The 27966-nt window shown below is 44.6% G+C and overlaps 2 protein-coding genes across 4 annotated transcripts in view; both read right to left on the bottom strand.

Annotated features, from left to right (window-relative positions):
- Positions 1-32: 32 nt before the first annotated feature.
- PHYHD1 (phytanoyl-CoA dioxygenase domain containing 1) lies at positions 33-21252 on the bottom strand. 3 transcript variants are annotated; one of them, XM_033137838.1, is made up of 11 exons: positions 21178-21252; positions 14932-15090; positions 13198-13273; positions 11907-11954; positions 8343-8398; positions 4378-4440; positions 4238-4259; positions 2306-2434; positions 1024-1140; positions 623-749; positions 33-145 (listed from the first exon to the last, which is right to left on the bottom strand). In XM_033137838.1, the coding sequence occupies exons 2-11, from the start codon at positions 15028-15030 to the stop codon at positions 94-96; spliced, it is 789 nt and encodes a 262-aa protein (XP_032993729.1). In that variant the 5' UTR covers positions 15031-15090; positions 21178-21252; the 3' UTR covers positions 33-93. The 3 variants fall into 3 exon arrangements, with proteins under 3 accessions (XP_032993729.1, XP_032993727.1, XP_032993730.1); XM_033137836.1 differs by lacking the exon at positions 21178-21252 and adding an exon at positions 17371-17662; XM_033137839.1 differs by lacking the exons at positions 14932-15090; positions 21178-21252 and adding an exon at positions 17371-17662.
- A 2246-nt stretch (positions 21253-23498) lies between these two features.
- The window catches only part of LRRC8A (leucine rich repeat containing 8 VRAC subunit A), a 35237-nt gene continuing 30769 nt past the window's right edge, over positions 23499-27966 (bottom strand). Inside the window, exon 4 of the mRNA XM_033137825.1 lies at positions 23499-26334. Coding sequence (XP_032993716.1) covers positions 26059-26334 — 276 coding nt within the window. The 3' untranslated portion in view covers positions 23499-26058. The remainder of the gene's footprint in view (positions 26335-27966) is intronic.

The following is a 27966-nucleotide window of genomic DNA, read 5'->3' as shown; positions in this document are numbered from 1 at the left end:
GAAATCACAAAGCTAGATTCTTTAAAAAGAAAAAGTAGCTGTCAGTGAACTCCGAGGCATGGGCTGGTCAGTCACCACTTTGCACTCCAGTTGTTAGTTTTTTGTGTACAAAGAGGGGAAAGGCAACCCAGGGGTTGGCTGAAGCCTAGAAGAGAAAAAAAGGTATGATATATTGGAATACTAACACATTAGCTAGAGCACAACATGCATGGAAATTAAATCTCCCAAAGGAAGGTGGGGTTAGGGAACCTTTTTTGACCCAATGAGAACATTCCCTTCTGGGAAAAGGGCCGGCTTACATAGGAATATGGGAAGCTGCTTTATACTGAGTCAGACCCTTGGTCCATCTAGCTCAGGATGGTCTGTGCTGACTCTTAGCTTTACAGGGTTTCAGGCTGGGAGGTCTTCCCACCCCTCCCCACCTTACCTAGAGATGCTACTGGGGATTGAACCTTGGAAACTTCTGCATGCAAAGCAGATGCTCTGCCATTGAGCTGCAGCCTTTCTCCTAAGATTTGAAAGCTGTTGTGGTGGGGGCAAGTGCATAGTGCTTAGCAACTGATCACCTCCGAGGTCCCTTTTATATTGCAAAGTGTTCTCTGATCTGCAGCCTCCTTCCTACCAGTTCTCTGGGCTCCAAGCCGTGTCCTTGGCCTCCATGATATGGAAAGTGTAGACGTGGCGGGACTTTTCAGAGAGGTTTGGCTCACTTTTATGGACAACCTCACCATGGATCAGAATGAGGCCACCTATTTTGTGATTTAAAAGCAACACACTGTCATACCAAGCGAGTGCATGAATTTGCAAAGTCAAATCACCAGTCACATTACCATTACCCCTAGCCTAGTATTGTCTATTGTATCTGAATCAAAACCTGAGGTAACCTTTGTTGTGTAGCAAAGAAGGGAAAGTGAGATGCTTACCTGAACATCCCCCTGTCTTCTCTACATTGTGTTAGTGGCATGATGCCCAGCAGTTAATATCTATATTCCTCTTAATGATTACCCTTGTTGTCAAGTTTACCTTTCTCAACAGGCACTGGGATGAATTGCCTGTCATCGTACGTCTGCTCAGAGCCAACAAACTTTGTGCAGGGGATTGTGCCTGGGGCAGTACGGACCATCCGCCGAGTGATCCCACCTATAAAACAGCACATTGGAAATGTGAAGGATGCCACAGAAAGTGCCAAGGAGGACATGTTGACAGACTTGTGTCTTGTACACAGATACCCTGGCAAGATCTCTCCAAGCAAAGCAATACTCTAGGCCAAGGCAGCTCTGTTTAGGGAAGCTTTTAATGTTTAATAGATTGTTGCATTTTAATATTCTGTTGGAAGCCACCCAGAGTGGCTGGGGAAACCCAGCAAGATGGGCAGGGTATAAATAATAATCATAAATTATTATTATTATTATTAGGTCCAGCCTCTCAGACCAAGTGGGCTGCAATAGTAGTTTGACACAGAACCTGCCGGCCACACACTGATTTAAATTTCCATGTTTATAAACTAAAGTGTTTATAATATAGTTAATATTATTTAATACAATTAATATATTTAATACATATGTAATTAAATACACAATTGTTAGATTGTGGGGAGATTGAGTCCCTGTCAATATAAAAAAAGCAATGTAGAATCATCATCATCATAATTCTAGCCCAATTTGCAATCTGTGGCAGATGGCCACACGACGCCCTGCCTGTCATACAGGGCAGCCAGCAGCAGAGCCTCCATGTCTAGGGGCAGTCAACCTGCCTACGTAGCTACAGATAGAGGCCCCACTAAGTCCTCCCCAACCACTGGCTGGTTAGCTGTGCACCCTGTCTCTGCTGGTCCTGGGCTGCATCACAGCCTCTCTCCAACCTGGCAGCTCAGTTCTGCCTCCTCCTTTGCCACATTCCTCAAAAGGGTGCCGTCTCCAAGCCATACTTCCACTTTGTGTCCCTGTGCTGGCCTGCCAATCAAAAGGCAGGGCATTGAAACATCCAGTGCCCAGCTCTCCCCTTTGGTGGATTTTCAAGCATCCCACTTGCCCCACTCATGCCTGTACTCTCTCATTAGCAGTGCTCGTTTGCTGATGAGGGGAGAGGGGCCAAGCAACCAGCCTGCCAGAGGAAGAAGCTCCTCGGGACAGGATAGGCAGAAGAGCTACTGAAGGACAGTAACAGGGCTGAGGGCACGTGCCAAATGTACCACTGTTGTGCCAAATGAAGCTGTAGCAAGGGCAGCCAATGTGGTGGCAACCAGATGTTGTCCGTCTACAGTTGCTTTCCTATCAAATCAAATGCCATGCTACTAATTTCTTACTTGTGTGAGAGCCAGGGATGAACCACAAACAGCCGTTCTCTAGAGTGGCATTTTCCAGGGCTATCCAGAGGCCGATCACTCGCCCCAAAGGTTCCGTATGTAGAAAAGTGGCATCCTGATGTGGCGTCACTGGAAGCAACAGATCGCACAGATGCAAACAGCTGGCTTGAATGTCACACTAGACAAAGGTTTTATCCAACCCTCAGTCAATAAAGGAGATTCCAGCTAAACACCAGGAAGAACATTCTGATAATAAGAGATGTTTGACAATGGAACAAACTCCTTCGGGATGTGGTAGACTCTCCTTCACTGGAGGTTTTTGAGCAGTGATTCTATGGTCATCTGTAAGGGATGCTGTAGTTGAGATAACTGCATTGCAGGGAGCTGGTCTACATGACCCTGAGGGTCCCTCTCAACCCTACTGTTCCATGATTCTGTAATTCTGTAAGTCATATAACTGGTCCATCTATCTCAGTATTATTCAAACTTATTGGCAGCAATGGCTCTACAGGATTCCAGGCAGGGGGCTTTTCCCAGCCTGAACCGGGGAAACTTCTGCATGCAATGTTCACTTTATCCCCTGTCAGATCATGCAGACATCACGCAGAGAAGTCTTGGTAGAAAAGGCAAAGTGGCCTTTCCTGCAAGGTAAACAACTTCCCGTCCTTCCTCTTCCATGGACTTGCCCTTCCCTTGACTGTAACATTATCAATGACAGTAATACTGCAGAGGGACGCTGCTGACTTGAATTGCAGCCTCAAAGCAGTGCAAGAGTTCAGCACTCGCTAATAACCATGCCACTGGTCTATTATATCCTTGGCTTGTTAGTGACAGCAGGTAACAAGAGATGTGCTCGCATTTATTTATTTATTCATTTATTTATTGCATTTATGCCTCACCTTTTTCTCCAAGGTGAAGTACACAGTTCTCCTCACTTCATCCCCACAACAACCCTGCGAGGTAGGTTGGCTGTGAGGCCATGACTGGCCCAAGGTCACACCCAGTGAGCTACATGGCTGAGTGGGGGAATGAACCCTAGTCTCTCAAACTTGTGTCTCCAGCAGTTTTAGGACTACAATTCCCATCATCCCTGACAACTGGTCTTGGTGGCTACGGATGATGGGAGTTGTAGTCCAAAAACAGCTGGAGAGACAAGTTTGGGAAACACTGATTTAGACTGAAACCAGATTATCAGGAGCTGTGTATGTGCCCCTCACCAAAATCAATATTTGGCCAAACAACCAAAAGCCTATATATAAGAAGAGCCTTGCTACATCAGATCAAAAGTCCATCAACTCCCAAATGAAGGGAGCACTATGTTCTCTTCTGGACAAACCTTTCGGGTGCCATATGCAAGGAGTGGTCAGGGCCAGATGCAAAAGTTCGTGGAGTAAATTTTAGCTTTACACAGTAAGCTAGTTTGTACATAAACATACAAAAGCAAAATACATGATCAGGTCCATGTGTGCCCTCCAAAAGCATTCAAGGAGGGCACTCAGCTTGGCCAGAGAGTGGTGCAACACAAGAAGGAGTGTTCAGTCCCCAGCATCTCCAGATAGGACTGAGAACAACCCCAGTCTGAAATCCTTGTGGTGGTGGTGCCAGCCAGTGTAGACCGTACTGAGCCAGATAGCTCAATGGTCTAACTCAGTATAAAACAGCTTATTTCCTTTATTTAGAACCATGAGGTCTGGAACTTTAATTTGTAGGGAAGGGCCAGGGAAGAAGGTCCCAGGTTCGATCCCTGATGGAAACCACATGTAGGCCTGGGAATGTTCCCTTCCAGAAACCTTGGAGAGCTACAGTACCCCCAGTCAGTGTAGACAATACTGAGCTAGACGAACCAATTGTCTGACTTTCTTCTGTTCCTGTTTAATCCAGCCCTTTATTCAGAACTACTTTCATTGTAGAAATAGGGAGTATGAACCTCACCTTCACCGCCGATGCCAGGTTGCTAGAAAACGAGGGGGGGGAAACACCATTTTATTGAGGAGGAAAATACAAAAAGATTGTCCTATTAATGCATTTAATTCATTAATTCAGTTAATAAGCAGAGTTAAAGGTTACAATACCTTGAATATGTACATGCTTTGCACCACCACTGGGTTTTCAAAGCCCAGTTTTCTTACCAGTACCTGAAAAATATCCCAAAATTTGCACAAGATTAGATAAAAATAGTAGTTCACACATCATGATGAAATATGGTTTGTCATGACATGTGCAAGCTATAACTAGCCTCAGGTTCGTGCCTACACACCACTTAGTTCCACATAGCCAGGAAGAGATTTTTGGGAACTTACTTTCAGTTTCTGTTAAACTCTGCTTGTAGTTATGTCTGAAGTGCAGGTTGTGGCTTTTTTACAAACTGGTCAGTTTCAAAATATGTCACCTTCAAACCATAGTTTATGAAGCGGGCTTGTTAAGCTAGCAAACTACAAAGAAGCAGGTAACAAAATATTGGGACTCTCAGTGTATACCCCTTGAAATCAATGGGCATGACTAACTGAGGTCCATTCATTGTAATGGCTCCAACTTCATTGGCTCCAACTCCATTATCCATTCACACAAACAGTGACTTTTGAAATGAGAGTATTAACAATCAGAAATAGTTTTTAAAAAGTGATTTGGTTTTAATAGCTATAACATGTAAATATTCTTCAGCTCTTCATATTATATTTAGGGACCAGAAATATAATCAAACAAAGCAACAAACAAAGGTACATCTCTCTCTTTGGGGGCTTGAGAACTTCATTCCTCCTCATATAGTTATTTATGAAGTTTGGCATATTGCAAAAGGGAAATAAAGTATACAGGAAAAAAGATAGTAAGACAGGTAAGTGAACATGTCCTTACCAAAAACAACCCTCCGTGCCTGATGGAAAGAAACAGGACTCATACCTTATTATTATTAGTATTAAAATTTGTATACTTCCCTTCATCCAAAGATCCCAAGGCGGTTTGCAACAGAAAAATACAAAATGAGAATACAAAAAGAAAAACAGTACCCTCTAAAAAACAACAAACCACTACACTTAAAAAGCCATAGGGTGTTAATCAGCTGAACACCTGGTTGGAAAAAAAAAGTTTTTGTCTAGCACCTAAAGATATGTAATGATGACGCCAGGTGTGTCTCCCTTTGGGAAGCATTCCACAGACACGGAGCCACCGCAGAAAAGGCCTGTTCTCATGTTGCCACTCTCCAGACCTCTCATGGAGGAGGCACCCAAAGAAGGGCCTCAGATGTATGAGTGCAGGGTCCAGGCCCAGACACTGCATAGTGTGATTCAAGGTGCAGTGTGGACTAGACCAGTGGTTCCCAAACTTGGGGGGCACTGCCCGCTTGGTTCCATAAACTCATCCCTGGTGTCCCCTACGCTATCCCCCAAAAAGCATGTTTCAGATTAGCAGGAAGATAACAGCACAATAAAATTCAAAACAGTAACAATTAATTGCACATTTATTTGAAACCCAATTAAAGCTATTTAGTTTCATTAATTCAACAAAACAGAAGGACTTGATGCAGTAATAAAAGCGCTTTGAAGTTGTTTGCACCTCCAGCGCCCTCCCCCCCCCCCCGGCTGCCACTCCCTTGTCTCTTTGCGCTTCCCCAGGTAGCTCCACTGCCCACTTTGGGAACCACTGGACTATAACAATGCAAGTCATATAAAGGAAGCTGTCAGAGGCAGTAATTAAATTATTTAAATGTTCTCTTCCTCTTCTGTTACAATTTTTCAGAGTAGGAGATTCCTTACAGTCAGATGCAAAGAGGAACAAGTTTTCCATTGAAGGTTTGGAGCAGTCACACCTATTTGTACAACATTGGGACCTTTAGTCATTTTCCAGTGTGTCAGCATACTGTATTCAACCAATGGAAACTAGATGGCCGAACACTTACATCACTGTTTTTCAGGGGCTCATCTTTAAGGTCTGGTCGACTGGAGTAAACCTCAGCCATCACTTGAAGGCAATTATGTGGCTCATGAGCATCCCCCCTCTGATATTGGCAGCAAAGTGGCTGGGTTTAAAACGTTAACCACTTGCAAATGCAGTCTAGGGTTCTCGCAGAGGAGTCCTTGGTGCTTTGCCATCCTCTCATTGGATAGCCAGTAACTGCCTTTGTATTCCATAAGAGAAAGTACCGAGTGAGGTAAAGGTAAAGGGACCCCTGGCCATTAAGGTCCAGTCACAGACAACTCTGGGGTTGCGTGCTCATCTCGCTCTATAGACTGAGGAAGCTGGTGTTTGTCCGCAGACAGCTTCCAGGTCATGTGGTGAGCATGACTAAGCTGCTTCTGGCAAACCAGAGCAGCACACAGAAACACCGTTTACCTTCCTGCCGGAGTGGTACCTATTTATCTATTTGCACTTTGATGTTCTTATGAACTGATAGATGGAGCAGGAGCTAGGACCAAACAACGGGAGCTCACCCCGACATGGGGATTTGAACTGCCGACCTTCTGATCAGCAAGCCCTAGGCTATGGTTTAGACCAGTGTTCCTCAACCTTGGGTCCCCAGGTGTTTTTGGCCTACAACTCCCATCATCCATGACCACTGCTCCTGCTAGCTATGGATGATGGGAGTTGTAGGCCAAAAACATCTGGGGACCCAAGGTTGAGGAACACTGATTTAGACCACAGCGCCACCCGCGTCCCATCTACCGAGTGGGGTACACAAATATTAATCTCCTGTCCAAAGGCAAACTTATCTGCCTCCTTTACAAGTGTGGCGGTTGCAGCTACTGCTCTTAAACATGGGGGCTATCCTTTGGCAACTGCACCAAGCTGATTAGACAGGTAGGCCACTGGCCGTTGCCAGCTTCCCAGTTTCCGCATGAGTACACCTGCTGCCACTCCTTTCATTTCATGGGTGAATAGGGTAAAGGACTTTCCAGGGTCTGGGAGACCCAAGGCTGGAGCCTGCATCAATTTCTATTTAAGCCTACTAAAAGCATTTTTCTGCTCAGGTCCCCACACAAAGGGATCCTGGTCTCCTCCTTGGGTACTCTCATGAAGAGGCTTGGCCATATTACTAAAATCTGGAATCCAAATTCTATTAAAAAAAGCAGCTGCTCCCAAAAAGCCTCTCGACTGTCTTCGATTTATGGGTTCCTTGATCAGGCAGATAGCTTCTTTTCTTTTGGGGCGCAGGGCTCTTTGCTGGTGGGAGATGTCAAAACCCAGATACAGTTTTTAGACAAATTTGGGCCTTTTTTCTTGATACCTTATAACCTGCCTCCCAAAGGAGGTAAAGCAAATCCTCTGTGGTTTGTTTACAAGTGGAATAATCAATTGCCACTATAATCAGGTCGTCCACATATTGCAACATTCACATTGTCCTCTCATCACCTGTCATTGGTGGGAAAGTTTATCCAGCAAAACTACATGCCAGATTTTGTCATACCAGTAGCTCAGTTCCTTTCAAAATAAGGCTACTGTGAACCTGGGAGCAGAAAGAGTATGAATAAATAGTTCCCCATATTGTTCTTTCCAAAGTCACATTCACACCATACGGTGCCCCTTTAAACAGTCATGACTTCCTGTAAAGAATCCTGGGAGCTGTAGTTAGTTAAGGGTGCTGAGAGTTGTTAGGAGACCCCCTATCTCCCCTCCAGCAACAAATCCCAGATTTCCCTGGGAAGAGGGATAGATTGTTAAACTGCTCTGAGAACTGTAGCTCTCTGTGCAAAATAGGGGTCTCCTAACAACTCTCAGCACCCTTGTAACTGCTGTAGCCATGGTTTTTGGTGCAGTTTGTTCAGCGTGCTGAGACTTGCTAGAAAACTCCCCTGTTCTACACACACAGCTACAGTTCCCAGAGTGGCTGGACCATCCACCCCTCTTCGCAAGGAACTCTGGGAACTATAGCTTTGGGAAAGGAATGGGGAATGATCTAATGAATCTCAGCACCCTGAACACAGCTACCAGGATTTGTTGGAGGAAGCCATGACTGTTAAAAGGGGTATAAGGGGGGCTTTAAATGCAGGGTGGAAATGTGGTCTAAATGGACTTGGGGCTTTCATTTGGCACTCAAACTCACCTGCACGTCTGAGGAGTGAGTGATCTGCTTGAAGGTGGAATCGTATGCATGCAACGCTGCAAAAGAGGGGTGGAGAGATGAAGCAAGCAGAAATTGTCCCTGCTTTTTTGCTGTTGCAACTTACTGTATCTCATCCAATCACCTACCTGATCAAGGGAAATGGACATCCCTATACCCTTTTAAAAAACAGCAGTGAAGGGTGTCCATCAATGAAAGTGCAATCCTATGCATCTTGACTTAGAGGTAAATCACACTTAATTCAATGGAATGCATTACCAGGTAAGTGTGCTGATGAGTTTTGGGGCCTGAAATCCAGATGATTCAGTTTGAAATTAGGCACACATTTGCAGAACATAGGAAGTTGTCTTATAGTAAAGGAGGGTATTTGGGTTCATTCAGCTCAGTATTGTCCACATCAGTGGCTCCCAATTAGGGGTCCTGGGACCCCTGGGAGTCCGTAGAACACACCCAGGGAGTCTGCAGCACCATCCCCTGCCAGGGGCTCACTTAATTTGCTCAGTTAAAGCCTTCCATGGATCACCCAGCCTCTACTCATGACCAGCGCCTGCTTGCCGGCAGGGGGGGAAACATGTGGGAAAGTTGCTGGATGGCAGGTGAGCTAGGATTGGGCACAAACCTCTGACACAATTCCTACGGGCTCTTGCGATTAGAGGGAAGGGGGGGAGTGCAAACAGCTCAAATGCTTATTATTGTTTTGTTTTTTTAAATGTAAGGGATTCCTTCCCCTTGTTATATACTTTTAAACTGAAAATAACTTCTAATTGATTTCAACAACTTTCAAGTTTAGAGGACTCTCCCACTGCTTGTAGGTAGGGTTTTCAGTGAATCTTGCCTTATGAGTTTGGGATTAATGTCTCCTCTTGGAAGTCCCACAGGGGAAATAGTTAAGCATATTGCCACTATGATTAGCACAACAGATCATCCTCTGATGATTTAGGGCCGGGCAATACTTTATTTTCAACATTGTGATATATGCTGATATATCACGGTGTATATATATATATCTTGTGTGCCCAGGAGCAGACCCAGCTCCCCAGGAGCCAGGCCCCAAATCAATAAAGACACAAGACAGTATAGATATGGGATTAAATTGGCCACAACTTTATTAATTTAAGATGTAGTAAAACCTTGGCGTAGGCATTGGGCATGTATCCCTCTCAGCCCCCTAGTTGGGGTCTGTGGCTAGGCAGAGTCAGTCAGGAATATGAGGGACACTGCAAAACGTGTGTTTACAGAGCTACCCTCCTTTTCCTGTTGCTGAGGGGAATTTGACCCTCCACTGAGCGCTTATGGTCAGTGACTCTCCTCTCAACCCCCCTCTAACAGGGCACTGCAACACTGCCATGGGAGGGGTGTGTTACCACACTACCTCTCCATTCCCTTGATGGACTAAAGGATTCCGCCCAAGGCCTAAAACCACCAAAATTGTGACAGTTCCTAAGGGGAAGGCAAAACCTGCAGAGCAGGGGAATTCCTTCCGGGCTCTGAAAGACAACAACCATCAGGCCACCATAGTAACTCCCAGGGACCTCGAAGGGAAACAATTAGCCTGCACGGTCATTCCTGCCTTAGAGAAGGAAGAAGCAGCCAAGATACATGACCCAACCCTACACAGTGAGCGAGTCCTGGTGCCTCTCAGGCTCACGTGCATTGGGGCTTTACTGAACTGTTCAGCTGGTGGATGGAAATGGCCTACTGCCCCCCAGATGAAGGAGCAAGTGGTGGACTGGGGGCTCCACTCGGCTGAGGATAGGGGCAACAGTGCACCCCTTAGTGAAGCATTTTCATGGAAAACCTCCCCCACCCTAACCCGTCACCGGCTCATGTGAGCAGGTGGCAGGTCAGGGGCTCTGTAAAACGTGCTTGGCTGAGGCAAGGGCAGCCTTGCACTCCTCAGCTGAGCAGTTTAAAGAAGCAGAGGGAGAAACAAGCTGTATCAGCACCTAACCGATGTATCTTGTTTCTCCCTCTGGCAGTATGAGAACAGAGTGGGGTGGTGGCTTTACTCAGCAGTGTATCGCTGGTGAAACCTCCCCCACTCCTGAATCCCTCTGCTACCAGCGCCTGTTGGATGCAGCCAAGAGCAGTGGTGGTTTCACTTGCGATATACTGTACCACGGAGTGAAGCAGCCATCGCAGTATGCCCCGCATACCAGTCCTGGGAGATATTATCAGTACATCATCACCCAGGCCTATGTGGTGCAAAAGGCAGCCGGTGTGGATGTTGTTTTCCTGTTTTCTGTGGGAAGCTATGTGGATACAATAGTGGGTGGGAGGAAACGGATGTACAGCTGAATCTTAATAAATTAAAAAGTTGGTTGTTCCTATTGGGTAATCAGCAAAAATAAAAAACCTCACTCCAAAAAAGTACTGTATTTACCGTATATACCCGAGTATAAGCCGACCCGAATATAAACCGAGGCACCTAATTTTCCTACAAAAACCTGGGAAAGCTTATTGACTCGAGTATAAGCCGGTTCACCTTTGCCGCTGTGGAGGAGGAGGAGGAACGAGCAGCCCGAAAGCACCCTTTGGGCTGCTCCTTCCTCTTCCTCCTTTGCCAAGTTTGCATTTATGCGAGCAGTTCAGGAATGGAACAAGCTGCCTGGGGAGAGTAAGAACCGCCGTTCTTGTACACTTCTTAAGGAATAGTTGACTGGGGAGAGCGGGTGGCGGCACGGGTGGAGAGAAAGGGCTTCTTTCTCGTCGCCCCCACCGCCCGCCTCGCTCGAGTATAAGCCGAGGGCAGCTTTTTCAGCACAAAAAATGTGCTGAAAAACTAGGCTTATACTCAAGTATATATGGTAATTAATCTCTTTACACCAGGGATGAAACTTGGGCACAGGAGGACTAAATAAATTATTTTTGAAAAAATTGTCCAGTAGCACCTTAGAGATCAACTAAGTTTGCTCTGGGTATAAGCTTTCGTGTGCATGCACACTTCTTCATATACCTACATTCTTCAGATACCTAGTAGTAGTAGCATTACCAACATTACAAAATCCCAGCTGTTTTCTACTCAGTCTTCAGTAATACGTTATCAAGCCCTGACCAAGCCTTCACCTATGTCTTGAAGGTGCAAGATCCCTCACTTAGCAGAACCATATGCTGCAAAGTTTTGCTAAGATGTACCATCTCAGATTACAAGCAAGGAATAGCATGTGTGAATACTCATATAAAAAGTTTTCTGCATATAGAGCACTTGCAAGTTAGGGACACAACTGCTTAAAAAAAAATCAATTGTAATGGAACAATGGTGACAAGTTTTTCCTACTGTCTGTGGATAGACACGTTGTGGTAATATCACAAATTTTATGGTCTGTTTTTAGCACACCTAAAATTCTTTTCTTATTAGAGGCTACCCCACATTTTCTTCAAAAAAAAAAATGCTTTGCACAGGTAACTACCATAGAGTTATGAAAATTTTCAAAAGTAGGGGGTCCGTGGCTTGGCTTTTGCAAAATGCTTTTTGCAACATGCTTTGTGGAGAAATGGATTCCCAAGTGTGTATCATTTTCATACACTGCATTCTTTCATACTTACCATGGCCAATTTTATTAACAGCTTTTTCCTTTGGAACAAGAAAATCTCCTAGGAAATAAAAAATGTTGAATGCAAGATAAATCACATAACACATGTGTTATATCCAGTGCTTTTTTTCTAAAAAAATAAAATAAAAATGTTTAGGGGTACTCACATTTTTCTACTCATATTGAAATCCTGCCCCTTAATGAGGCCAAACTTAAATTCACAAAATGTTTAGGGGCATGTGTACCCCTGTGTATCCCCAGAAAAAAAGGCACTGGTTATATCAGTTTAGATGAGTTTAGGAAAAGTTCCTAAACTTTTTCAGCAACTGCCGCCTTTGGTTCCCCACTCCCCCCATCCTACAAAAAAGCATTATTAATTATAACGGTTTGCACGACCCTCTGAGGAAGAAATATGGAAAATCAGAAGCCCTTTTAATTTATTTATTTTCTTTCCCCCCATCTTCTATTTCTCACTTCCTTTTATCTTCCTTATTCTGTCCTTATTTTCTGTTTTCCTTGGTGTCCTCTACTCTGGGATTACACACACATGAAGGCGATGACTGGCTGGTGAAGGACCCTGTGTGCGAAGCAGGCAAGGGAGGATCTCCCAAGGTGAGAGGCTGGGAGAAGAAAGGGGAGCTCCCAGGTGAGAGATGGGAGGGTCCACCCCTTTCTGTGGGTGACAAGGGTTAGGAGCTACCTTTGAGAGAGGACTCTGCATTTTCCTTTCTTTTTTCAGTTTCTGTTTTTGTTTAAACAAAAAATAAAAAATAAATTCCTTCCAGTAGAATTTTTTGTTTTGACTATGGCAGACCAACACGGCTACCTACCTGTAACTGTTTTTGTTTAGTTTGTTTTTTATTGTACTGTATTATGAACAAATCTTCACAAAATTTTATGGGGAGGGGGCGCAAAAGCTGACCCCATCCCCACTCCCAAAATAGTTTGGCCATATCACAGGACTGAAAGGAGTCCTCTGGTTTTTCATTAAACATTTGCTTCTACAGAGTAATGTTTATTCTCATTTCCGAGAAACTGTCATATATTAAAGGCACCTGCGATTTCACCTTCATTTTGGGGTCATTTGCTACTTATATGATAGACCAATCATGGGGGTGGCAAGTACCAATGAAATGTGGCTTTATTTGGTATATTGAAATTTTACTTTTATTTCATGAGGTAATGGTTGTTAACCCTGTGAGGGGTTTGTACTTTTTTTCTTCACCTTTCCTACTGTATTATTATTTTAACTTCATTTTTTAAAAGTCTAGACTTTAAAAAAATAATAATTAGAAAATGCTTACCTTTTCCGTCAAAAACACCTTTTTCAAAAAAGAATCTGATTTTGTCTCCGCTGGTTAGGAAATATTCCGCGCTGCCCTGTTGGGAGGCCAAAATAAAAATATTATCATCTCACAATGAATACTGAGGCTGTTTAAAATATTTTATGCAGTTTGTAAGGTGCTCCTCCCTCAAATCAAATACAAATTATAAAATATGGAAATGATGATAAGCTAATAGAAATGTTGTTTGCAATGAAGTTATGTGGCCTCTTTAACTACAGAGCTATAACCCATTTTTTAAAGACTTAGGAAACTGCCATTAAACAAAGTCAAACCATTAACCCATCTAGCTCAGTATGCTCTACATAGACCGGCAGGAGTCTCTCTAGCCCTACCTAGAGATGCCATTGGGACCTTCTCTAGCCCTACCTAGAGAACCTGGGACCTTCTACATGCAAGGCAGGTACTGTGTTGCTGAGCTATGGCCCTTCCTCATTCTTTGAGATTGTACAAACTTAACATGTCATGGTTTAATCCTATGTGTGTTCACTCAGAAGTAAGCCCTGCGTACTAAACTGTAGCCTCAGGAATTAATGAGAAATTGAATATGCCCATAATATCCTGTTATTTGGATAACAGCTGTCAGTTGCAGCACACAAATTGGCATTGGAATTTTATTCAGTTAGATAAAGGCATGCTTCTATAATATATATCTGGTTGTCTCCAACGCAGCGCTAACTCTTTCCACCAGTGCAAGGATTTATGCTTGTGCAATGGAACTTCCCCACCTCTCCCCACGACATGTACCCCCTAAATATGTTATGGGGTTCCCTCAACCCTACAGAACTGACTGGGGAAGCTGCTGAGAGGAGAAGAAGAAGGGGGGGGAGTTTTGTTGCACAAGTGTACATCCATGCACAGAGTGAGTGCATTGTTTTTACTTCAGTAATATAGTATTTTTATCCCATATTCCTCCTAAGCTAAGAGATCAAGGGAGCACACAATGATACTGTCTCCAACTGTTTAAGTTCACAGCAACCCTGTAAGGTAGGTTAAGACTGAGAGATTGCAACAGGTCCACGGTTGTCTAGCAAGCTGTGTGGCTGAGAAAGGATTTGAACTCTCCCCCTGGTTCCTATCCAACAGAGCAACTGCTCTGCCACCCCGCCTCTTAATGGTTCAAAAAGCTGGGGATGAGGGGGAGGCTGCTCTTCTGAGTTACTCTGCAGCAACAGACCATTATCCTGTATGCATGGCAAAAAAAGGGGTTTACCTGCATCTTCCCCCCCAGTCCCCGTCCCCAAAAGGAGGTTGGCATAGTGAAAAAGGAAAGACGGAAAAAAGTGTAAGTTGTTGGAAGCATATTATTATTATTATTATTATTATTATTATTATTATTATTATTACTGTCATCAACTATATATTGTCCTCAAAAATGCAAATAGCAAAATAGAGATGCCATATTACTTCATGTTACTTATTCCTTTATTAAATGTATATCCAATCCTTCTTCTCAAAGGAGCCCAGGGCTGCAAACAGCAATCAATAAAACAAATAAAAAATCTTATTCTTTTCTTTTTTAAAAAAAAGCTGGTTGTCATACAGATACAGCTCACACTGCCTAAGGATTAGAAACAAATGAATGAAACTGAATCTACAGTGAAACTACAGTGAAGTGGGGATTCGAACCCTGGGGTCTCCCTGGTACTAGCCTGGACTGTGGTGGGAGATGTGGTTGAAGCTAATTTTCTGCACCTGTGCCTGGAGCTGTTCATCTTCCTGGGTTGAAAACTCCGTACGGCAGTGAGGAGGCACGTCCATGTCAGCAATGATCTTTTGAATCTGGGCCTTCATGGCCTCACACACTTCAGAGCTGAAAAACTGGTCAATAACAAGGAAGCCATCTTGGCGGAACTGGGGGAGGGGAGAGGACATTTGTGATCATCACCATCACCAAAATGACTAGAATCAAGAGATAGACAAATCTGGCGTTTTCACTTTTGCTCAGTTTCTCTCCCCCCCCTTTTCTCCACATTTCCTTATTGGTTTATGATTTATTTACTTTTTCAAAAAGTCCTCCTAGAAATTCATCAGTGTTTCAGTGTGACTCTCTCCCCAACATGCACATTTTCGTGTGCAATTTATACACGTTTTGGCGAAGAAGGCCATTTCCCCTAACAGAAGCAGAGGGGTGGGGTATTTTATTTTTACTTGGATGTTTATTTTTCTGCATGCTATACCCCAGTATGTGCATTATTATTATTTTTTACACGTGACTTGGCTGAAAAGCAGCATTGCAACATTCAGAGAAGTACAAATTTCAAAAGATGGCTGCATTTCAGTTCACAGAGTTTCTGAAAGTGCAAATTAGGGTAAATTTATCATTAAATGTGAACCAAAACAAATTTCTGCCCTATTCCCTGCTGGACAGTACTACAAATCATAGTGCTCCATAGAGTTATGTTGGAGTCTTTTTCAATGAATCATCTGATACAGCTGGTGATGGCTCTAGGTCTTTGAGCAATAAGTCTTAACTCTTTCCAATTACTCATTCGTTGCACAAAAGCATCTGTTGTTCTCCCTTGCTCTGAGCCCTGGGAGGGATCTGGGACTCCTGAAACTGAAATAAAATTAAATAAATAAAACCCCTAAATCTGTGGTGTCAGCAGCACTGGATAGGGCTCTCTCGACCGAAGAATTAAGTTCCTATCATACTTAGAGGTGGCCCCTTCTCACAATAATGTTAGGCTCTGACTTTTAGGAGATATGTATTGGCCTGATAAACATTCCCACTGAAGTAGCAAGAAATCAAGAGAGATTTCTGCTTTATTGATTCAAATTTGCCATTGTTTCTTATCTATCTAATCCAGGAGTCAGCAAACTTTTTCAGCAGGGGGCCAGTCCACTGTCCCTCAGACCTTGTGGGGGGCCAGACTATATTTTGGAAAAAAATATATATGAACGAATTCCTGTGCCCCACAAATAACCAAGAGATGCATTTTTAATAAAAGGACATATTCTACTCATGTAAAAACACCAGGCAGGCCCCACAAATAACCCAGAGATGCATTTTAAATAAAAGAACACATTCTATTCATGAAAAAACACGCCGATTCCCGGACCGTATGCAGGCCGGATTTAGAAGGTGATTGGGCCGCATCCGGCCCCCGGGCCTTAGTTTGGGGACCAGTGATCTAATCAAACCACAACACATTTATGATGGGAATGTATGTTGGTTCAAGATCCTTATAATTCTTTAATTTTGACAGAAATGATCAATATTATCAGAGGAACTATTGGTTGCTGTCCAAAATTAATGTCATTGGATATTGTTGAGGATAACAATGTAGATTTATTGTCGAAAGAATTTGTCTTATATATGGTATTGGCAGCTCAAATAGTAATTGCAACAGAATGGAAAACAGCTCCAAATCTTACACTAGGTACTTGGTACCACTCTGGAATGCAGCTATAGTGAAGGAATTGCACATAATTTGAGATTTTGATAGGCTTTAGAACCTTTTTATATGATTTGGCATTCCTTTATAGTGGAACCATCATTTTCATCGCAACCTCTGTTACAAGCCTGGGAAATTGGGAACTCTACTTGACAATCAAGTAGCCTAACAGTTATATATTCCTCCTTCACATGAAGACAACTTTCATTCTTTATTCTTTCTCGACCAGGAGTTTGTTACTGAACTGCTCTGCTACTGTATTTATTCGTCTGTTATAATCGTTCTGTACATTATAAAACAAAATTTAAAAAAAAATCATTGAAAAATAAAAGGAAATTAACCTGCAGCACCAACGCAGCAACAACCCCCTGGAATGAAGTCCCTGCTTGCTTTGGAGAACACATTGCCCAAGGAGATTATGGATAAAGAGAGGCGGATTTTCAGACTTTAAGAGAGGCAACGGATAAAGAGAAAGATCAGGGGACGAATGAGAAGGATCAAAAGAAAGGGTATGCAAAAAGCCAACAATATATTTCAAGTCATGGCAGGACGTTTCTCCATATAGGTGCACAAAAACAAGAGATAAATTCATTGAGTTAATCATTGCTCAATCCAATTTCAGAGGGTGGCTGGTGGGGGTGGGGGGGAGCAGCGGAAAGCTTTGTTAATTCGAAGCGACTCACCAGGGCACACACATTTTTATCCACCTTTTCTTGTTGTCGTTTCAACTCCTTACCTTATGGATCTGTTCCTGGGTTATGGATGCCATCGAAGGCAAAGCAAGAAGTTCAGCCAGGAGGTAAGGGAAGCGTAGTCAATGTGCAATCTTGTTGAGGCTCCACTGTTAATGTTCCACGGCTTGTATCTGTGATCCCTTCCAGGACCATGTGATATTGCCAATGAGGACACAGGCGGATATATATATAGAAATATTTGCGTACAGGATGATTTCAGGGGCCTCTTGGGCGGACTTTGAATTTTTTCTTTGGACTCTAGGGTCCAGATGGAATCAGCATATTATCATTTTACTACTTTTTTTTTAAGCTGGAAAGAAAACGTTTAAAAAGATTTAAGTGATGCTTCTGCTGCTGCCATTTATATTATGGGTAATTTGCAAGCACATCAAAGGCAGCAGCTTCTATAATGCCAAAAATAATATAATATATAGACTTAGGGTTGTACCCAATATTAGTTCTACTCAGAGGAGGCCCACTAGGTTGCACCCAACTCTGTTCAACTCAAGGGTAGAACCCCTTTAAATGAAATGGATCTAATTTTGTCATGTCAATTATTTTCAGTGGGCCTGCTCTGAGTAGGACTAGCAGTGGCTACAGCACATTTAAATGAGTGGCTATAACTAATTTACTATTTTCAATTGGTATGCTCTTAATAGAACTTTATTATTATTTAAAAAAAGTGAAACTAAAGAAGTGCCATGGTCAGATCACTTCCTGGTGCAACTGGACTTCTCCGCAACCCTTCCCCTCTGCAGGGAGGTGGGACCAATTCGGATGGTCCGCCCCCGCCACTTAATGGATCCAAATGGTTTCCAGAGAGTGGTAGGGGATACTTTATCCCATGTTGATGGCCTTTCAGCCGATTCCCTGGTGGCCCGCTGGAATGTGGAGCTAACCAGGGCTATTGACTGTTTGGCTCCGAAGCGCCCTCTCCGGTTGCATGGAGCCCGGACAGCCCCGTGGTTTTCCCCGGAGCTGAGGGCGATGAAACAATCGTTGAGACGGCTAGAGCGCCGGTGGCAGAAAACCCATTCTGAATCCGGCCGAACACAGGTTAGAGCTCAACGTCGAGCCTACCAAGTGGCGATAGCGACGGCGAAGAAGACTTTCTTCACCGCCTCTATTGCATCTGCGGAAAATAGCAGCAGGAGACTCTTTCAGGTGGTTCGGAATCTATCGGAGCCACCTTCGTCATCGGGGCCTGGTAGGGACCCCAAGATCTCCTGCAATGCGTTTGCAAAGTTTTTTACAGATAAAATCGCTCAGATTCGGAAAGAGATAGACTCCACCGTGGGAGCAGGGCCAGGGCGGGAGAGTGCCAGAGTCCTGTCTAGTCCAGTTGCGTGGGATCAATTTCAGTCTGTTACCTCCGAGGATGTGGACAGGCTGCTTGGACGAGTGAAACCAACCACCTGTCTCCTTGATCCTTGCCCATCCTGGCTTATAAAAGCTAGCCGGGAGGGGCTGGGCGATGGGCTGCGCGGGGTGGTGAATGCTTCCCTCTGTGAGGGAGCCTTCCCAGCCCCGCTGAAAGAGGCGGTCATTAAACCGCTTCTTAAAAAAAAATCTTTAGACCCGGCCAATATGGCCAACTATCGCCCAGTCTCAAATCTACCATTCTTGGGCAAGGTGATTGAGCGGGTGGTTGCTGAACAACTCCAGGCACGCCTGGAAGAAGCGGACCATTTGGATCCCTTCCAATCGGGATTCAGGCCTCACCATGGGACTGAAACCGCCTTGGTCGCGCTGGTCGATGATCTCCGGCGGGCTAGGGACAAAGGTGAGAGCTGTTTCCTAGTTCTGCTGGATCTCTCAGCGGCCTTTGACACCATCGACCATAACATCCTTCTAGACCGGCTAGAGGGGTTGGGAGCTGGAGGCACTGTTATACAGTGGTTCCGCTCCTTCCTCCTGGGCCGTGTTCAGAAAGTGGTGGTGGGGGATGAGTGTTCAGACCCCTGGGCTCTCACTTGTGGGGTGCCTCAGGGTTCTGTCCTCTCCCCCATGCTTTTTAATATCTATATGAAGCCGCTGGGAGAGATCATCAGGGGGTTTGGGCTGGGTGTTCATCAGTATGCGGATGATACCCAGCTCTACCTCTCTTTCAAATCAGAACCAGTGAAGGCCGTGAAGGTCCTGTGTGAGTGCCTGGAGGCGGTTGGAGGATGGATGGCGGCTAACAGATTGAGGTTGAATCCTGACAAGACAGAAGTACTGTTTTTGGGGGACAGGAGGAGGGCAGGTGTGGAGGATTCCCTGGTCCTGAATGGGGTAACTGTGCCCCTGAAGGACCAGGTGCGCAGCCTGGGAGTCATTTTGGACTCACAGCTGTCCATGGAAGCGCAGGTTAATTCTGTATCCGGGGCAGCTGTCTACCAGATCCACCTGGTACGCAGGCTGAGACCCTACCTGCCCGCGGACTGTCTCGCCAAAGTGGTGCATGCTCTGGTTATCTCCCGCTTGGACTACTGCAATGCGCTCTATGTGGGGCTGCCTTTGAAGGTGACCCGGAAACTGCAATTAATCCAAAATGCGGCAGCTAGACTGGTGACTGGGAGTGGCCGCCGAGACCACATAACACCGGTCCTGAGAGATCTGCATTGGCTCCCAGTACGTTTCCGAGCACAATTCAAAGTGTTGGTGCTGACCTTTAAAGCCCTAAACGGCCTCGGTCCTGTATACCTGAAGGAGCGTCTCCACCCCCATCATTCAGCCCGGACACTGAGATCCAGCGCCGAGGGCCTTCTGTCGGTTCCCTCACTGCGAGAAGCAAAACTACAGGGAACCAGGCAGAGGGCCTTCTCGGTAGTGGCGCCCGCCCTGTGGAACGCCCTCCCATCACAGGTCAGGGAAATAAACAACTACCTGACATTCAGAAAAAACCTGAAGGCAGCCCTTTTTAGGGAAGTTTTTAATGTTTGATATTTTTGTATTTGGTTTCTGTTGGAAGCCGCCCAGAGTGGCTGGGGAAATCCAGCCAGATGGGCGGGGTACAAATAATAAATATTATTATTATTATTATTATTATTAAATGCAACCCATACGTTTCAGTACCAACCCCACTTACCTGGAAGTCAGCCCGTGAATTCAATGGGATTTATTTTGGAGTACGGTAGAAATTGGTCACATAATGAATTTATGAAGCACATTTATAATACTTTAAACAGTCATGGCTTCTTGCAAATAATCCTGGGACCTGTAGATGACCCATAGAATCGGCCATCCTTTAAAATGTACAGTTCTCTGAATCTTGAAGCAAAGTTATCCACCTACCGGTAAGTAATGTGTTACAAAAATGCACTACATTAGGCTAAAGTGCACATATCAATGCTTATAATAGTGAAAATGACATAACAAAATGCAATATGTTAGGAGAAATCACTTCCTGAAGATGTATTAGGTTAAATTTGCACTAAAATGCTGATGAATTTTCATGACTTTTTTTTAAAGTCACAAACTGATGTGGAAATGTGGAGAACTGAATTTAAAATGGGGGGGAAATGAGAAATTGACAGAGCATGAAATTGGCATATTTGCATGTCACGGCTCCCGAGTCCCTCGTGTTTGGGGGACAGGGTACTCTTTCCTAATAGTTCACTTTTACACTCTTCTGTTTTGATATTCTGTGTCCAGTATGCCAATGATTCCTCCTCCAGACCTGGACTCCTTCATTCCTTTCCTTTGCTGTTGTGTATTATAATATTGCTGATGGTTGTTTACAATATTATATAGTGTGTGTGTGTGTGTGTAGCCAGTGTTATAACACCAAGAACCCTGAGCCAGAAAAGTGCTGGTTGGAATCTTACCTGTCATTTCTCAGGACACCAGAGACCGTTCTGAAAGAGCTGAGGGTGTATTTTTTCCTCTTTTTTCCTTCTATTTATTTTCTTCTTTTTTGCCGTAAGGAGTTCTGATGGCATTTACTCTCAGGGGAATGGGGAGAACAGTGTGTCACGCCAATGCCTCTCGTCCTCAAAGGCGAACAAAGGGCGAAGAAACCAAGGACGAGGGAACATGCAGTGCTCTGCAAACAGCACAGCCCAAATCCTGCCAATTTTCTTGGAACATTCCCCTTAATACATATCCAAAAGAGAGGCTTCTTCGGGTAAAGCTATTATATTATTTCCCAGAACGAGAATTCATAGTATTTTGCCAAAGAATTGCAAGCAGGAAAGGGTGCAGAATGACAACCAGATTACTAGGATCTGATTGCTAGAACTTGTTTTCCTGCATTCTATGACTCCGTAATGTAAGAAGAGCCAGTGTAAAAGGTTCTCCCACCCCCTAACAATGTCTACTTGTTTACTGCTCCCTCTTTCTGCACTTGTAATAGCAGTTTGCTATTCTGTGATTTCAGGTATTGAGCCTTCAACTCAGTGGTAAGCACCTGTTTTGTGCACATAAGGCCCCCAGTTCAATCCCCAATGGCATCTCCAGGAAGGGCTGGAAAGGTCCCCTGCCTGAAATCCTGCAGAGCTGTTGTCAACCAGTGCTGACAATACTGACTTAGATGGACTCGGATGGTCTGACTCAGTATAAGGCAGCCTCCTGTTTAATTCAGCCTTTTATTCAGAACTAGGATGACTAGAATCTTACTTTGCATTTAATGAGAGGACCACAGCTTGGTTGTAAAGCTTCTGTCTTGCATGCAGAAGGCCCAGGTTCAACCCCTGACATCTCCAGGGGAACTGCTGACAGTGTCACCCAGGACCAGCCAACGTGGTGCCCTCTAGATCTTGTTGGACTCCAACTCCTGTCAGCCCCAGCCAGGGCCCTATGTTGGCTTCTCCCTACCATAGCCATACTGAGATTTTTGGGCCCCTGATCTTACTTAAGGCTACTCTCACACCATACATTTAATGCACTATAATATCCCTTTAAACAGTCATGGCCTCCCCAAAGGAATTCTGGGAGCTGTAGTTAAGGGTGTTGAGAGTTGCTAGGACAACCCTTATTCCTCTGAGGGAGTTAAAATTCCCAAAGCAGTCTAACAATCGTTCTTCCCAGGGAACTCTAGGAATTGTAGCTCTGGCTGTAGACTAGAGATCTCTTAATGACTCCCAGCACCTTAATGAGCTATAGCTCCCAGAATTCCTTGGGGGAAGCCACAATTGTTTGTGGTAGGACAGTAGCTGCTGGGGCCAAAGTTTTGAATGCACCAGTAAAATGCTGCCTTAGCATCATTCTGAAGGCTTAGCTTTCACAGCCTAGATACTTTTAAAGGTTAAGCCAAACGAGAGGCAATAATAGCTTTGGCCAGCAGAGTGCAAAGAAACCTCATTTAACTCTATAGAATCTGACTTTCACATGTGGTAGAGGGCTGTGCTCATCTGCATTTTTGGGAAACCGTATTGATAAAATGGAGGAAACAACCCAGTGCAGGGATTCTTTGATTGTCAGTTGATTCTCCTTAATGTGGATTGACAGGCCGGCAAAGGGGTCTCCTTTTTTAACATAGGGCTAAGCAAAGCAGCGCGAACACAAAGTAGAGTTTGGAAAGCTCCGTCTACCTTTAAAGGTATTGCAGTGTATTAAATATTATTAACTGCATTTGCCGGTCGCCTTAGTCAAATCTATAATTCAAATTGTAGGTATTCTTCATAGACACAGCATGGGCCACCTGAATGAAGCTCACAGGCAAGTGTGGGAACCCTTGTTCTAACCAACCATGTTTGTGGCAGCAGCGACTAAGCTCACACCGTGACCTGCCCCTGCTTGAACACTGATAGCACACTGTAATATAGATATGCATTCCTTGACAGATACCTTTTGTGCAGAGAGACACTACCTTTATCCCATTTAATAACAATAATAAAATAATAATAACACTGCAGGTGTTTGTGGAGTCCTAACAACAGTAGCCAGAAAGTCGTTCTTGGAAAGTCCACACATTAGTCACTGGGGATGTTGATAGGATAAGGCTGTCAATGCCCCTGAATACCAGTTCCTGGAAATCACAAGTGGGGAGAGTGTTGCTGCCAGGGCTCAGGTCCTGCTTGGGGCATCTGGTTGGCCACTGTGAGAACAAGATTCTGGACTGGATGGGCTCCTCTTCGCCTGATTCAGCAGGATTCTTCCAGCTGGTGTCCGTGTGTATTAAACAAACATATAAAAAGAGAGTCTTCCATAAGGTTTCCATGTAGCTTTATTTAGACATTGACAATACCAGAGCCTGGTTAACATTGGTGGGGTATGGTTATTTTATTTTGATTTTTCTGTGTGTGTCCTCAGCATTGCTAAATTGCGTGCAGGTCTTTTTTCTATGACTTCAGACGCAGACAGGAAGCTAGCAGTATATTTTATTCTTTCTCTTCACTGCCAGAAACATCAAAGGAGGGGAGATTTTTGAACGTGCATACACACGAACATTTGTCTGAAACCAACAACACCATCCTGGCATCTCAGTAAAAAGCAAAACAACTGTCTGAAATAAATGACGGTACATTAAGATCTGCAGTACCTGTTTTGCAATAGATCACTAGCTGTTAAATGGTTTACCTTTCCAATAGATAGGTATATTAAACCAGCTTAGATGCTTGTATTAGACCCCAAGAATTAAAATTAAATATTGTTGGTGATGTTTGAACAGAGGTTGGATGGCTAGCTGTTACAGATTCTTTACCTGTGACTCCTGCATTGCAGGGGCTTGGACTAGGCGACCCTTGGGGTCCCTTTCCAACCCTACAACTGTATGATTCTGTGAAAGCCTTGGCCAACCTGGTGAGCTCCAGATGTTGTTGAACTACAACTACAACTGATAGCCTTAACAAACACCTGGAGGTTGTAATCTTGGCAAAGCCTGTATTAAACAGTAGTGCAAATTTTATTTTCTTCGATACGTGTTCCTCACTCCCCAGAGCAAGACTTCTGCAATAAAAATGGGGGGGGGGGAGAGTCCACCCTGGGAGGCATTTTATGCTCTTCCTTTAACACTGAAGAGGGAAGTAGAAAAACGGGGGTTGGGGGGGAAGACTCTGCTATGTTTGCAGAGAATGGGAGACAGGCCTCTTGCCCCAGGGAATGACAACTCTGATAAAAGAGGCAAGTATCAATGCTATCTCCATGGGAGCTAGCAAAATAATATAAAAAATTAAAACACAGACCAGCTGCTATCAAAATAGTAAGGAGAGAGGGGAGAAGAAATTGGTTTTTTATATCTCATGGAAGTTGTTTTTTATATCTCATGGAAGATGTTGGCAGCACCTGAGGGAGGGAGAGCAGAACAAGGACCTACATCAGCCTTCCCCAACCTGGGGGCTTCCAGATGTTTGTACTGCAATTCCCATTAGCTCGTGCTAGCTGTGGCTGAAGGGAGCTGTAGCTCAAAACATCTGGAAGGCACTAGGCAAGGGGAAGGCTGAAGAGTATAGAGGATAGCTGGCTTGTTCCTTTTTATCAATGATGGAGAACCTGTGACGTTCCAGGTGTTCACTGACTACAACTCGCATCATCCCTGATTACTGGTCATTCTGACGGGGAGGGGAAGCGATGGGAGCTCAGTAAAGTTGTTGGGGGGGGGAGCACAGGTTCCTCACTCCTGCTTTTTAGTGTTTCAATGCCCACTGCCCATGCTTTGTTATCAAAAAGGGATGCTTTGAAATGACATGTTTTGAATTCCAGTGTTTTGAGCGAAAAGGAACATTCAAATGTATGCCTGCCCTGCCTTCCCTACGTAGTCAAAAACAGCAGTACAGTGGTTTTGCCAACTGAAAATAATTTTGCAGACTAGTCTCATCTTTCGGGCACAAGATTCCAATAATACATACACACACACACACACACACACACACACACACACCACTTAATCCATACTTGCCACTCTTGAAACACAACCCCACCCAGAGGCAGATGTAACGCCGGATTCAAGCAGGAAAAGATTCAGATGTGGGAACATCCTACTATCCAACCACCACATGGCGGCAGCAGGGGAATTTTTAATTGAAGGTTTTAAAAGGAAAGTAAAATTTCGCCATGTAGTGATCAAGAAGTAAAATGACTGCCAAGACAGAAACAACCAACAACGTCAGCATGAAACAGAGAAATTAAGAAGTCCTTTCCTATCAGCTCCTCCGAAATGATCCAGACTGATGAGGCAACAGTTAATAAATCAGTGTGTGCAAGAAAAAGCTAGTGTCACGATGTGTGGCCAAAGGCCAAACACAGTTCCTATTCTTGATTGTACAACGGTAAAACACCCGGTTCATGGACGGCCCTCACAGAGATACCATAGCAGCAGGCGGTTTGAACAGGATCAATGGGTCCCACTCATTCACCCACCCCACCCCACCCCACCCCACCAGCTTGGATGCCTGCCAGCTGCTCCCGACACTTGCAACAACTCAGTGCAAGAGTTCTAGAGTTTCGTTTCCTGGCCGGTCACAGCGGCTGCATTCAACTTCCTATGCCATGCAAACCACAAACTCTTCTTCGTGGCCACAGTCCTCACATTGGACCACCACCACCTCCGCAATTCTGAAGGAAAAAAGCAACCTCCTCTCCCACCTTCTCAAGGCGGTCCTTGGGCAGGGTGTCCTTGGCTAGTCTGTTTTGGCTCGGGTTTTCTTGGGTAACAGAACATGGGGGCAAGGTTGCCTGAGGGGCTCCCCATACCTGCGCCCCCTGGCTGTTTTGGCCTGAGATGTTGGGTTTCCTTCCTCCTCTCCCCACCTCCTCTTCTGTGGAGACTCTCAGGCTTGCTCCTTGTCAGCCCTCCATAGCCGTTCCTTGACTTCCAGTGGCAAAGTGTTAAGGAGGTCCTCCTCCACCACCAGCCCGCTGCGCTTCAGCAAGGGGCAATCGCCCAGCTCGACCGGCAGGCACTCCAGGCGGTTCCCCCGCAGTTCAATCTGAGACAGCTTCGTCAGCTCGCCCACTCGGGAAGGCAGCGACTGCAGGACGTTGTTGCCCAGGTTCAAAGTCCGAAGCTTCCTGCACTGGAAGAGCTCTGCTGGGAGGTTCTCGATCTGGGAGAGGAAAAAGGAGAAAAGTTGTTGTTGTCGTCATCATCATCATCATCATCATCAATTTATATATATAAAAAAAAATTATTTATACCCTGCCCTTCCCAGCCAAAAAACCGGGCTCAGGGCGGCTAACACCAATTAAAATCACAGCAAAAAACATAAACACAATCAATTTAAAATAACAGATTAAAATACAAATTTAAAAATTCAATATTAAAACTGCAGTCTCATTTTCAAATAACCCACCAATAAAAGAATGAAGCATAAATATTAAACAGAAACCAACCCAAAGGCCAGGTGGAACAGCTCCGTCTTGCAGGCCCTGCGGAAAGATGCCAAATCCCGCAGGGCCCTGGTCTCTTGTGATAGACTGTTTCACCAAGTTGGGGCCAATACTGAGAAGGCCCTGGCCCTAGTTGAGGCCAACCTAGCATCTTTGTTGCTCGGGACCTCCAAAAGATTATTATTTGAGGACCTTAAGGTCCTACACGGGACATATAAAGCATTCTGCCCTGAGATCTTATGATGAAGGGTGTTATATAAAATATAATAAATAAACGAACAAAATAAATGCCTAAGTGGCTTCTAAATCTGTTTACAACTACTGTAATTGGGAGAAGGGCTGAGCGATTGATATTTGGAATGTGAAGACTCTGTGTTTGCAAGACAACCCTGAGAGAAGGGTGGGACGGCATTTATACTGGAGCTATTGCTATAGCTGTTGAGGAAGCAGGAGAGAAAGAAGGAAAAGGAAATTGCTATGCCTCGTGACTAAACCAGTATAAGCTAGCAGAGGAAATATGGACATAACTACCCCTTTGCCATACAGTGGTACCTCAGGTTACAGACGCTTCAGGTTACAGATGCTTCAGGTTACAAACTCTGCTAAGCCAGAAATAGTACCTCGCGTTAAGAACTTTGCTTCAGGATGAGAACAGAAATCGCGCAGCAGCAGCAGCAGCAGCAGCAGCAGCAGCAGGAGGCCCCATTAGCTAAAGTGGTACCTCAGGTTAAGAACAGTTTCAGGTTAAGAACGGACATCCAGAACAAATTAAGTTCTTAACCCGATGTACCACTGTATATGGAAGATCGTCATATATGGACATAACTGCCCACTGGCTTATTCTTTGCTTGAATAAGTGTGTAAATACTGCTGTTTCAAATACTTGGGCAAAAGATCCCTGCACTGCAGGGGGTTCGACTAGATGACCTCTTGGGATCCCTTCCAACTCTACAACTGGTTCTATGGTCGCAACACATAGCAATGCTTTTAATAAAGATGTCCTGTTTGGGGGCCTGGATTATTTTGGCCATCCAAACTGAACCTATGGGAATTTTTGGGGGGTGGGGTGGGGTGGACTACTTCACAGGGTTGTTGGGAAGATAAAATGGGGAGAACTATACTTGCCACCTCGAGATCCCGAGAGAAGGAAATGTGAGATATAAATGTGATGAATAAGTAAATCTCAGGAAGGCGCAAGACACTTTAGAGCCCATAATCTAGTGGCAGACACTTGCTTGGTACAGATGTCTCCTAACACTCTGTCATTATGGTCCCCATATGTGAGTTGTTTCAGTTTATCTTGGTGCACTGTTGGGCTAAGAGTAGGTACACCGCAGTGGCAGAATTGC

This window comes from Lacerta agilis, chromosome Z, assembly GCF_009819535.1.
Source record: "Lacerta agilis isolate rLacAgi1 chromosome Z, rLacAgi1.pri, whole genome shotgun sequence".
Taxonomy (NCBI): Eukaryota; Metazoa; Chordata; class Lepidosauria; order Squamata; family Lacertidae; genus Lacerta; species Lacerta agilis.
This window is presented reverse-complemented; position numbering and strand designations above follow the sequence as displayed.